We start from the raw sequence: 12,879 nt of genomic DNA on the forward strand, positions 1-12,879 counted from the left end.
GTCCCTTCCTTGGTGCGGGAGTACTATGGCAACACTCGTAACGTTGCAGATCCTATCCTCCAGCACGGAAAGGGCCTTTCGTGAATGTATGGAGTCTCCAGGCGGCTGGAAAGGCAATCAGGGTCGTTCCCGGTTGCGAAGCCGACAAATATGACAAGTGTGTGAGCTGGCCTGGAACAACTCCCGCGGCCGGCCCGCGGGGTAGTTGTAGCGAGGCTTCACTCTTTCCCGGAACCTGGGGGAGTTCACATTAAGCAGCTGGTATGACGATCCGGTCATTGGTTTTGTTCGGAAGACCCGATACGAAGCCGAAAAGGCATTCCGTAGCCGGCCAGGATAGGCAAGCGTATATGAAGTGACAGCCGAATCTGGAGAGGGTAGATTTTACCCGGATTTTCACTCTCGTCTATCGGCCCCCCCTGGTCTTGTCTCACTATCGGAAGATGGGATCGCAACCGAAAAGGATGGGCGCAAGAAAGATGTGGTGGTCAAGCTTCCGTCACCCAAGGGCTTGTTGATCGGCTCTAGACAACATGGTCAACTGGCAAGAGTCCATCTGATCTCTTGAACTGATCGGCGGCCGGCCACGAGATCGCGTGATCGTCGTGGGATGGGTCGAAGAAAGGTGGGAGGGGACGATGCTCCGAGCTCAAACCGGACGGGGCTCTTGGATGTCAATCCGTGCTTGCATGCCGTGGGAGCGTGGCTTCGGTGCTGACAGCGTGGCTCCGTGATCTTCACTCGCAGATTTCGAGAAGGCCCGTCAGATTAATTATCCGTGGCCGGATATTGGTCGACAAGCGGGGGGAACCATTCCTTGGTGATTGGGTCCGGGGTAGAATTAGCCGCAGTTTCAAGTCTCTTGGACATGCGGGAGGGTAGTATTCTGCAGCGCAACATCTCGGCTCTTGTTTGTCCATTTTCGGAAGTCGATTTGTCGATGATTTTATAAGGTGTGTAACGACCGAGGCGTGATCGAACAGCGACAACGAAAACATGCTCATGGGGTCCCGAGAGATACATGGGACGTATTTTTCTCTTTCTTTCGAAAAATCACCACTTTCTCAACGGCTGAGCAGCCCGTTGACACCGACCCGCGCTTTATCGGAACGAAGGCAAGTTGATCATGTCGAGCAACCGAGTGACGATTTGACAGTGGGAGTGCATGAAAACGGATTGGGCAGGTAACCATCTCCCCGATACGCCGACGGCCCTTCCAAGGCAGAATAATAGATGCCGAGTTGGGAACTAGGAGGGCGGGTGCGGGTTGGAATGAACGAGACTGGGAAGATGGTTGCCCTAGGGTGTTGGGCTGGACGGCATCATCCGCGGATGTCTCTTGAGAGATGGGCTTTCCTGGAAACTCCTGCAACTACCGGCGGTGGCTAGCCGCGGGAGATATGCGGGCTGACGCGGCAGCGAGAAAGCGACAGTAAGGCGAACGAGGTTGACTGAATCGCCAACCACGAGCCAAGGACCATGTCTTCTCGACCGCGATTTGCGGGCGCTTGGGGTAGTATTGCATTTGACGCGGGGAAGCCGTCCCAACTCGTGGGCTGCGAGAATGTTCGAGCGCACGGCTGGCAATAAAGCAGTCAATGCAGAGAGTGGTCAAACCGATGGACGACCAGTCAGCCTGCCTTCTGCGTGCCAAGTACCTTTCCAAACGGATAACTAGTGTTGGTTGGGGGGGGAAGGCGTGGATCGTGAGTTGCCAGGTCTTGATATCGAGCCCTGCATATATCCTTTACCCGAAACCAACGCTAGACCCGTGCGTGGAGCACCATTGTAGACGGTGTCCGGGTCCTTGGAGACATCTGGGGCGCCAAGCGACAGGCCATCGACCATTCGGACATTTTCCCCTCGATTCGGCATCTCGGCTCTGCCTTTCAAAGCTTGTCCCCCATCCTAACTTCAACAACGGCCACTCCGATCTAGGATTACGGTTGATTTCCGCCAAACGGGCCAGCAAGACCGAAAAGGCTTTGCCTCCAGGTAGGAGATGGTTCCCGTGTTGTGTGTGTGGTTGGGTGTGTGGCATTCAAAGAACACGGTGGTTTTCGAATATCAACGATTGGGCAGTGATTCCCGCAGAAAGAAAGCACAGGCGCTTTGGCCGCTAGGGGTGTATAAACTGCACTCCTTGAGCGATATGCACCACCGCCTCGGTCAGCCTTGGTAAGCTGCAAGCCTCCGCCGGCGAGCAGCCTCGGGACCGATACGAAGGATAGCGACAGAACACACTCGAGCGGCTAGATTTGTCAACTTTGGGGGCGACGATGGCACTGGGGCGCTGAACTTTGAGGGTTTCGTTGGTTCCGTGGTTGCTTATGAGATGATTATGAGGCCGTTGCGGCGCCCAGCATGACTCGATCCCGTGCCGTGTCTATTCAGAGCGGGCGCTTGGGGCTCACGGGCTCTAACTGGGCCGGTATACGTTCGTCGGGGAACCCAGTTTGCCCGTACGTCTTGGCGGCGTTCAACCCCAGGTTGATAGAGAGGGGGTATAGGCGGCCGAACACCGTCTCGCGAGGGGTTCGTTTATGCAGCCATCCACTGGTGCCTCTTGAGGTGCCACGCGTTGGGAAAAAAGCGGCGTCTATTGCGGCGGTCCATCGTGGTCTAGAAAAGCAGTGACATTGATATTGGATTCGACGTTGGACGCAGCCAAGGACGCCGAGTGAGCTTGGTTCGATAATCAACAACCGCCGTGGCCCTACTTGTGCTCGAGGCTACGTCGTGCATGGCGTTTCGAAAGAGACACCACTCGTTTTAGGGGCTGGTGGTTCCTCAGCGCCCTGCTGAAGACCTGCGTAAGAAAATGAACCATACAGGTCAAGGTTGTCTAGTTATCGTCCCGTCAAGAGTTGAGGTGGTAAGGACGTTGGTTTACCTGCTCAATTTTGGTGTGTCGTTTCATTCTCGGTCTCTTGTGACTTTGCCAAGGCGTCACGAATGCGAGCCAGAGAAGCACCTCGAGTGCTCAGCTCAGGGTGAGCCAGCCAAGCTAGGCCAAGACGGAGAACGCCAAGTTCTCGCCGGTTGCCGAGTCCCCACTCGGACGGGACGATCATGCTCCACTGGGAACCTCTTCCCGAAAGAAGCATAGCCGCATTGATGTCGGTTCAATTTCTGACGAACATATTGACTGCAGGACTCCATTCCGCCCTACCATCCTTTCACGCTTTACGAGTACTCGAGTCATCAGCGCGTTAAGGCCTAGCCCTCGGCACCGAGGTTGCCCCTAGGAGGTCGCAGCGAGAGATCAGACGAGGTCGGCTCACCGCCTCGCCAGCACGAACGAGAGCAAAGGGTACGACCAGCTGGACTGGAAGCACGGGATAGCGGAACTGCCTCCGGCAGTGTTCGAAGCCTAAATCCTGCTGACTGTTCCCTAGTGGTGGTATTCGTGCACCACAGCGGCCCTTGCGGGTCCACGACGGCTGCACGACGTGAGAAGCAGGATGCCCATCGCTGTCTCTGTGTCAGGCTCGCGGCTGGCTGGATGGATGTCCTGTGGTGTTTGTTGATTTGTCTTCCTACTAGCGCCCATGGCGCCGATGCGGAGAGCAGGCCAAATGCCGATAAGCTTCTCGAAACGAGCCAGCACGTCTTGCGGATTAGCCTCACAGTTTAAGCAGCATTCAACCTCTTCCCCGCCATCTCCCATGGGCACCGAGAGGGAAACCGGGAATCAGGGTCACATCCATCCAACCACGGGTGCTGGCGAACCATGTCTTGCCGTGTCAGACCAGGACCCTTGGCGGCACTCACACGCCATTGTTTCATTGGCGCCTCTGCAAATCCTCTGTAACGTCGAGTCTGCTGGCTCGCGGTGGTGGAGCGTCCCACAGCAGAGGCAAATTCCTTTTTAACATCGAGGTCCGTTTGTGACGCGTTCTTGTCTGGACTCGGTGATGTAGGCCCCACGCTTGGGCCAGTCCCAACGAGATTCCTTACTTCTTGAGTCGTTTCGGCGATGAGAGACGGCAGTTGTTGTCGATGCACAAAGGCGGCGCACAAGTCAACCTATTTCTCAAAGCAACCCCCTCCCCGCCTCCCCACTGGCTTTGCAGAGGCGGAACACAGAAAAGAAGCCGCGAGTGTTGGGCCGTGTGGCCGTGTCTGAGTTAGCCGCGGGGGCGTGGCCGGCGTCAACGATCAGCAATCGGAACGCCATTTCGGACGACCGTTGCGAGGCTTAGTGTCAAAAGCAATTCCAAGGGTGGTTGTTTGCTTGCCTGCCCGGGAATATCTGCCCGGGACTGCTGCAAGATGGAGGATCGAGGCGAAGTTAAGTCAGGAAATCGCCGACTGACCACGCGATGGCGTTGAAGTGGCTTGAGGCGTGACTCTTGGTCCGCACACGCCTGGCTGGCCAGACCGGGTACGCTTCCTTTTCCCATTGCTCCTCCGTTGTCGAGGAGTCGGCTCCGCGGTTCATTGCCCGAGCCGATTGGACTCTGGTTCTCCATGATGATTTTAATGAGCTGCAGCCACCTTTGTGTGCAATGTCCACAGTTAAGCCGGCAGGTACAGGTAGTCCGCCTGATGCAAACACCGGCCAATCTATCCCCAGACGAAAGATGCTGGTTTGTTGATACAACCGACCGTTGGAGGCTTGGCCAACCGAAAAATGTTAAATGACCTCGAGGGGCGCTAAGGCCGAAGGAAGTCACTCGAGGTTCGCGGAAAATGATGAGTGTCACAGAAAGTCAGAGGGGGACGGCACGGTTATTTTCAAGCGGAGCAAGACAATACAAAAAGTGAGAGAAGGTTTGGTTGAACAGAGGGGACCAAACAACGGACTTCTTTGGGGGTTCTTGGGTTCCGCTCAGGCTTCCTAACGCCAATGGGGAACGCGCTGCGACTGCCGTAACCGGGGGTTGGGATACCCGCCCTGCCGCCCACCCACACCTTCCCATGGAACACAACGTCCCTTCCCCCAGACGGAAGGAATTGTAAAAATTCGGTCTGCCCTGTGGTTGCTTGCCGTGCTTGCCAGTGCCAACCACTCCCAAGGGCTGTCAATGACAGTGGCAGAATGACAGTGGCCGCCTGTACCTGCCCAGTCAGGCAGGACCCGCCCTGTGGAAGCGCTGCCTCCGTTGAACCTGGAAATTGATGATTTTTGTGGGCGAGATCGGCCACGCAACAATCCAAGATCATCGCTCTTGCACCCCACCCCGTTCGTTGCAGCCAACAAGCTTATTCTCTCGAATGCCGGGTTTGTGGAATAATTCGGCTATGTCTGAGGCGAGCTGCGCGATGACATCCTGAACTGGAGGAAACCGCGCACCCGGCCCGTGGACTCATGCACTGGCGCGGTCCAGCGACCGAAGATGGGCTGATGGGTTTCACTTTGTCGAGGGTTGCTGGATCTCGAGTTCAGCCGGGCGGTTTCGCGGTTCGCGGTTCGCGGTTCATCATCAGCGCCGTGGCTGCCTGCCATGCCTTGCGCTCCCATAATCACCGACGCACAGCACATAGGTCTCGCCTCCATGTGGCATTCTGGCGCGCCAAAGTCGAGGTCTTGGGTTGCTGCAACGGCTGCGACTTGGCATATCTGAGCGAACTGGAGCTGATTCGTACCCCGGTCGGTTTGACTTTTTGACAAGCCCGTGGACCACTCTTGCTCCCCCCTGCTCTGCCGCTACCAGACGCCGTGCGGTCGTGGTGAGTTGGCGGGGGTCGCATCGGACAAGAACGATGCCGCCTGGCTGGTCCTGGTTCCCCAGAAGTACCGGACCCGGCTGCCTTGGTTGCGTATGCAAATGAGGTGGGTTAGACGGAGGTACTGTGGATGTAGTGTATGTACTGTATGTACAGTACATGCCTACACACCGACATGGACATCTCCCAAGCCGGGCCATCAGCCGTCCCCAGCTGCGCATAGCTTAAACCCCAGCCGTTATGGGTCTTCCATGGTTTCTTCCCAGGCCGTTCGAAAGAGCACATCACCTTCCATGCCCAGAAATCGTGGGTTTGGTAAGTCCGTCCTCGAGTGATGCGCCCCCGGGAACTCAAGCCACGGCACTTCCGTCTAGGGCCCCGGCCCCGGCCCTGACCATGACCCGTTGACCCGCCTGGTTGACTGCCATGATCAGCCCCTGAGATCCCTGCCGAGCAATCTGCAGAGACTGATCCCGTCCAGTCAGGAAAGCGAGCAATACTTAAAAGAACTGGTTGGCTCCTCCGCCCTGGTGGGCAGCAGGATGCGGATACGGTCCCTTGATATTAACGCCGTCCCCCCCCAATCTCCCATCATGGCCCACCAGCCCGGCTTTGCCATATTGTTCTGACACATCCCGACCGACTGCAACCCAAGGCATCTTGCTAGCATCCTAGCCCGCTGCACCGTTTCCCCAGACTTGTCAGAGACGCCCCGCCAGACCCATCTATCAAGAGCCGGGCCTTGGCAGCTCCTGAGCGCTCCCGTCCTGAGCGGTTGATAAACAGCCAACGCCCTGCAGAATCCTCGACATTGTGTAGCAACACGAGATCGGATCTATTTCTTGGCTCCTTCTTCTCAGCCACCCAGAACCATCGCATCACACACCTCCCGCAGGTCTCACAATAACAAAAAAAAAGTCTCGGGCCCTTCCACAGTCGTGGCAAGAGACGATCATCGACCTCTACACCAAAGCACGCGTGACACAGCCTCCCGACGGTGGCGGTTAGGCATACTCGTGCTGGACTCGACGTGGCTTCCCGCAGCTGCATGAGACGACTGCCTAGTTCTCCATAGCCGCAGAGCAAGCCTCGGTTCCACCAGCATCGGAACAATCGCCGTTGGAGATCCGGACCAGGGATCCAACCTAGGTAGCTTCTGCCCGGAGCTGCGCCGCCTCGACGAGACCTTCCCGCTGTTCGTGTCCCGCGGTGAGACACTCTCGCGCCCGGCCCAGGACCCGGCTGCCGGATTCGTGCCTGTGCTGCTGGAAGTCGCCGCCCTTTCTGTAAGGCTGCCCGGCTCTGGTTAAGCCGACGGCCGGTTTCAAGCAACACAGGCTGACCAGGATTGCGGAGGACAGAGCCACGCCTGCCTGTCGTCTGTTGACTGCCCCCCAAATGTCTGCAGCGGTCGACTTTGCTCATCACAACTTTGGCCGCCGTACCCACTTGGATGGTATGGCTCAACATCATAACTATCACGAGCCATACGCTCCTGGGAACGGGCACTATGGTCAAGAACAGCCGTTTCAGCAACCCTCCCAACCAAGGCAGCTCCCGCGGCTGCCGCCCATGTCCACCATGATTCCAGCAGCAGCATCAAATCCTTCTCCTGTGCTCTCCAACAACGGCCGCGATGGCCCGTATCATGGCGGACGATCTAGCTACTACTCCGACTACGCGACCCCTTCGCCGGTTGGGCAGACACCACCACAATTCCCCATCCCAAACAGTGACCCTCACCCAATGTCGAAGCGGGCGGTGGATATCCGGCACTCCCCGAGCCTCTCGTCAGCAGCCAGCGATAGGTCAAACGAAGAAATGGCCCAGGAGTTGCGCCTAAGGCATATGGGCAACTTACACGACCCCCACAGCCAAGGCCCAATGCCACGCCAGCCCATCCACTACCCATCACCGCGGTCAAGGGGAGGCTCCCTCCAACACGACATGTCTCTTCCGCCAGTACTCGCCAAAATCCCCTCGGCGACCTCCTATTCCTCCCCATCCATAATACCCAACGGCCGCCCCCCAGCACCACAACTCCCGCGCAGCCCACCGAGCACGCAGCCATCCACCTCACCGCGGCAAGAACCCAAATCCATGAGCATATCCAACCTCCTCACCGGGGGCAGCAACAACAGCAACAACAACACCACCACCACCGCCGCAACCACCACCACCATCACCAACGGCAGCACCCCCAACGGCAGCAGCTCCCACCACCACCACCCACACCCTTTACCAGCCGCCCCCGCCCCCCCACGCACCCCCACCTCCGAGCACCGCATCACCGTCCGCCAACAGCCCTCCGCCGCCCGCAGCTGCGGCTTCGGCGAGCGCGACCGGCGGGTAATCGACCCACCGCCCATCGTGCAACTGACCATCCACGACACCACCCTCAGCAAAGACGAAGTGGCGCGGCGCCTGCGCCACCAGTTCTCCGTCGTGCACTGCAGCATCTGGGACGAGAAGGGCCAGAAGGACATGAGCAGCATGCCGGAGGATTTCCGGCAGCAGCGGCGGCTGATGGGCACGCTGGTGGCGAGTCCGTTCGTGGGCCTGGATGAGAAGGGCGAGGAGGGGTGTTTTTTCTGTTTTCCGGATTTGAGCTGCCGCACGCCGGGGGTTTTTAGGCTGAAGTTTGCGCTGGTGGTGTTGGATCCCGCGCGGATGTGTACCGGGGATCGGTCGGCCATCGTGGCGACGGCGATGAGTGAGAGTTTTCAGGTGTATAATGCGAAGGATTTTCCGGGGATGCAGGCCAGTACGTTGTTGACGAAGAGGTTGAAGGAGCAGGGGTGTTTGATTAGTATTAAGAAGGGGAATGAGAAGAGGGAGGTGGGTGGTGCGGGGGGGAGTGGGAGGGGGGAGGAGGATGAGGATGATGAGGATGGGGAGGGGGAGGATGGCGGTGATGGGGGTAGTGGTGGTGGCCATGGGGAGGGGAAAGGGAGGGGGCGGAAGAGGGTGAAGAGGTAATCAGCCATTGGGTTGCTTACTGCTCACCTCCTCCCCCTTGGCACCTGGTCATGAAAAGGGTTTTACTTGGGTTGGCGAAGGGTTCGGTTTAGCCCGGCGTTTTGAGCAACTGGGTAACGGCCTCGGACACTGATACCTATTTCAATGAGCGACTCGGCAATGGATCGGAGTTATATACATGGTTGTGTGTTTCTCAGGCGACGGTTTGGCTTTTTTTGGGTTCGCAGCTAGCAATACAACTGCATGTTCCGTTTAGTTTCATACCTGCTCAGTCAATGATAATGCCTTATGAGAAATACATGGTCACCATCATTATACTTGTTACTTCACTTTTGAGCCGAGTAATCTAAACCCCTCCCCAATACGTGTAGTTACCGAGTTCTTTGATGTTGATAAAATCCTGGGGGTATGCTTCCGAGTTGATCTCCCAAGCGGGTTGGTTGTAAGTGAGGTTATCACCAACCAATTTGTGATATTGAAAAGGCAGAGAAGAAAAGAATAAATAACAGAGTTTGGGCCCAGAAACAATTCCAAACGGGTATCTCTCCATTTCTATGGCGTTTCTTAATAAAGTACAGGCATTTTATCCCCTATTATACACATTCCGTATGGCATGTACATGTCCTTGTTGGGTCTGTGACCATGAGGTTGGCCACCTGCCCGGACACAGGGCAATATCCTATACTCGGATTTAACCTTACGGACTCGGACCCAAAGGACACTTCGTTCCCTCAGCCAAGTGAAGCCGCACTCAACTTCTCAGTCACTTGAAGCCCCACTTGCTCCCTCAACTCAGCGTCCGGTTCCATCGCCGCCCATTCGTGGGCCATTTTCGAAGCGACGGCACGTTCGCCCCGCGGAAGGGCGGGGTCTGCAGCCCTATCGGCCATGAGGAGAGCAAGAAGCCGGCAAGCCTCAAAATTGCCGGCCTGGGCGGCCATTATGAGATATGTCTCTCGTTCCGGCGCGTCTGGGGGCAGTAGCTTGGCCAACTCAGCATAACCATCGGGGTGGTCCAGCTCTAACGCGGCAATCTTGAATGACGCGAGGGCTTCCCTGGTGCGGTTGAGCTTCAGCAAGATGCGCCCGCGGCCCAGGTGGCAGAAAGCTTCATAAGTCCATCTCGGTTTACGGCCTGCCGGGGTGTCTTGGTTCTTTGGCGCTGGTTGGTCTGCGATGCTTCGTGGGATGCTCCTTGCCGCTTGAATAGCTTTGTCCAAGCAACTCATCACGTAGTTATCCGCATCGCCTTGAAGCTTGGCTAAGAGGCCTTGCAGGGTGAAGATGTCTGGGCTGTTCCCGGTTCGGACGAGCCGCTTGAAGTTCGTGTCGAATGCGCGCCACGCCGTGGACTTTGCATTTTTGGGCTGTCGGCCGGTTTGCGCAACCATGCCCACGACTGTGAGGGTGGAGGGTGCATAGCCCAAATTAGAAGCCATGATGAGCATACGGTACCCTATTTTGGCGAGGCTCTGATCCAGTGAGTTGATCAGTGGCAGAGAGGTGTAATACAGAGTGTAGAGGTCGATGTTAAAGTCTGTAGGCTTTTAGTTTCCGGGGTAGAAGCCACAGGTTTGTCCGCCGTCTCGCACGTACCCCTTTCCAAAACGAGAGCCGGCGCGGTGCTCATAGGATCATTGGGAGCAACGAGGCAGTATTGCTTGAAGGCATGAAGGCAAGTCTCTGGAGCCATCTCACCAAGCCCCCGCTTGTCTTTGAACGACCGCCAAAGGTCGATAGGTGGAATCGGGACGTCCTTGAAGGGAAAATTGGGCAGATCGGGCAAATCGGGCGAATCAACGAGTGCAAGAGGTATGAATCTCTTGCGTTTTGAAACTGAAGGGGCACGCATTGCATACTGCCGTCGTTGTTGCTGTACTTGTTGTTGTTGGGGTTGTCCAAGATGCGAGGAGACCGAGAGTTGTGAAGTCAACACAAACACATTTGGTTGGAGGACAGCACAAGCAGCCCGTCTTGCCGGGGCTGAAGACCGTAGTGAGAACATGGCTGAAGCTCTCAAGATATAATTGAGTGAGGGCTTGGTGCGAGGACAAGTTTCTTCGGATTGAGTATCCAAATGGTTGACCGACTAGCCAATATTATGAGTTCTTCAAGGTCGGAATTGGATCATCAATCATTTTGCGTTGACTTTATGGAAATGTGTAAGTGAAGTGGTGGTTGGTGATGGTGTTGATGGAACAAACAAACCAAACCAAACGACAGCTTCAACCACTGGCTGGCACTGTGCTGGAAGTTTTGAGCGAGTGGGCTCAGGACACTCGGGACAGGCGTGCACGAACGCCGGTGGGTCCAATCGAAGCAACGATCCAATCAGAATTCGGAGATTCGAACGGTTGCAACCAAAAAAAAAGTTCAGTTAAGGAAATGGAACGACGTATCGGAGGCTTCTGCCATTCATCATTCAGCAATTGAATCGACCTTTGAAACAGAACATAATTTGCACGACAATATTCCACACAAACCTTCAAAATTTAGGGTAGTTTGGCCGGTCCTTTTTTCACTTTCACAATTCCTGTTTGTAGTGATTCAGCAGCATGGTCACTCGCAGGAGTCAGACACTGGCTGAGCAGAAGCAAAAAGCCCAGGATGTGATCGAGATCCTCTCATCAGATTCTGAGCCAGAGGCACCCGATGTCGAGGATGACGTCGAGGAACCAACTTACGACAACGAAGACATCCATAACCAGCCACTACTCAGGGCAGCTGGCATCAAGTACAAACCGGAACCCCAAGAGGATGAAGAGCTGCAGCAGGACGAACCGCACTCCGTGTCAGGCGCAAAGTTGGCTGTTCGAAACAAGGAGACTGGGGCTGCTAAGCATAGGCATGTCAGCATTGAGATTCCGCTACCAGCATCGGCGGAGGCGCGGCGGAAGAAGACTGAAGCCTCAGCTTCAGAGAGCCAGGAAGGGAATGACGAGGATGTGTTCAAGACACCGAAAGAACACAGGAAACACATCACATTTGATGATAGTGATCACGATGAGTTTGTAACTCCGAGAGAGGGGCCGTCTAAGGATCCCATGGAAACCATCACGGCCGGAACGAATGAGAAAGACGACGAGGAAGATGAGGAGGAAGAGTCCGACGACGAGGCGCCGCCCGAAGCCGTCTCTACGCGTGTCGCGGAAGCCGAGACTCTAAAAGCCGCTGGGGCTGCTGCAAAAGCGGTTGAGCAGTGAGTTAATCCCAAATCCTCACTAAGTTGACGGCGATCACTAATTTCATGCAGACAAGCTGCAGCTTTAAAGCGGAAACGGCAGGAGCGTGATACGTTCCTCAGGCAGCAGGCAGCAGAGAGGAAACAAACTCAGAAAAAGCCCATCAGGCAAGATGACGAGGATGATGAGGACACTCCGGGCATCGAGGATCCTGCGTTAGAGACGGAAAAGAGGAGGGAGGTGCCAAAACTCCTACCTCTTGAACTCCTTGAGTCGGACGACGAGGATGACGTCCCGCAGCAAACCGACCCTGACGCCAATGGACAGCACAAGCGGAGGAAACTTGGGGCTGCTGAACAGGCCTTGCTCCGCGAGCCCAAGCTTCCAAAGGACAAACGGCTGGGCTCGGCAGCTTACCGGGTGGTGAAGCGGGCCGGTGATGTGAGGTTGGCCCCTAGGGTGAAGAAGCAGGCGGTTAACCTGAAGGAGGCACTTCTGCGGAGAGACCGGATAGCCCAGCCAAGAGGGGGGTTCTTTGTTAAGAATCGCTAAGCATGCCTGGGGCGATGAAAGGCGAGGGTGAGGCTGGAGTTCATGGACCGGGCCGGACCGGACATGCCCGGCTTCTTGTGGGGTACCAATAGCCGGTCTGAGCCGAAATCTCCAGGACGGAGACGCGACGTGTGGGAACATTGGGAAATGTGACGTTGGCCCTTCTTGGGACGGGCATTTAGATGGTACCAATAGAATCTGGGAACACAGAAAGAAACGAGTCTGCCAACCGCGCAGCACAATATCAAAAGCCCAATGTTTACTTATTTCCTGATTGGGATCTGAACTAGGTAAGTAGCAGACATTATTCACCTTAGTACACCAAAATACCGCCTACCGGAAAAGCCCAAGTACTTAACGTAAAATGGAGGGCCCAAGACTGACGTGCAGGTGCTCCATTGCGTGGGGTGGACTTCACGGTTGCACCAAATCCCGCTGGAGCTGAGCACCACTTTTTAGTCCCGCAGCTCCCCATCCCACTTCCACTTCCAGA

At 56.1% G+C, this 12,879-nt stretch overlaps 3 protein-coding genes across 3 annotated transcripts; 2 read left to right on the forward strand and 1 right to left on the reverse strand.

The window, feature by feature from the left end:
• Positions 1 to 7,071: 7,071 nt before the first annotated feature.
• On the forward strand, positions 7,072 to 8,652 carry F5144DRAFT_600993 (velvet factor-domain-containing protein; the record flags this gene model as incomplete). The annotated part of the gene is made up of 1 exon (XM_066791117.1): positions 7,072 to 8,652. The coding sequence occupies one exon, from the start codon at positions 7,072 to 7,074 to the stop codon at positions 8,650 to 8,652; it is 1,581 nt and encodes a 526-aa protein (XP_066644517.1).
• A 713-nt stretch (positions 8,653 to 9,365) lies between these two features.
• F5144DRAFT_171512 (uncharacterized protein) lies at positions 9,366 to 10,893 on the reverse strand. Its single transcript, XM_066782620.1, has 2 exons — positions 10,249 to 10,893; positions 9,366 to 10,189 (listed from the first exon to the last, which is right to left on the reverse strand). The coding sequence occupies exons 1-2, from the start codon at positions 10,655 to 10,657 to the stop codon at positions 9,384 to 9,386; spliced, it is 1,215 nt and encodes a 404-aa protein (XP_066644518.1). The 5' UTR covers positions 10,658 to 10,893; the 3' UTR covers positions 9,366 to 9,383.
• On the forward strand, positions 10,859 to 12,543 carry F5144DRAFT_171672 (uncharacterized protein). The gene is made up of 2 exons (XM_066782621.1): positions 10,859 to 11,851; positions 11,906 to 12,543. Exons 1-2 carry the CDS (start codon positions 11,208 to 11,210, stop codon positions 12,384 to 12,386), a joined length of 1,125 nt encoding a protein of 374 aa, XP_066644519.1. The 5' UTR covers positions 10,859 to 11,207; the 3' UTR covers positions 12,387 to 12,543.
• The last annotated feature ends 336 nt before the right edge of the window (positions 12,544 to 12,879 follow it).

Source organism: Chaetomium tenue, assembly GCF_020726465.1.
Source record: "Chaetomium tenue strain MPI-SDFR-AT-0079 chromosome Unknown F5144scaffold_3, whole genome shotgun sequence".
Classification (NCBI taxonomy): Eukaryota; Fungi; Ascomycota; class Sordariomycetes; order Sordariales; family Chaetomiaceae; genus Chaetomium; species Chaetomium tenue.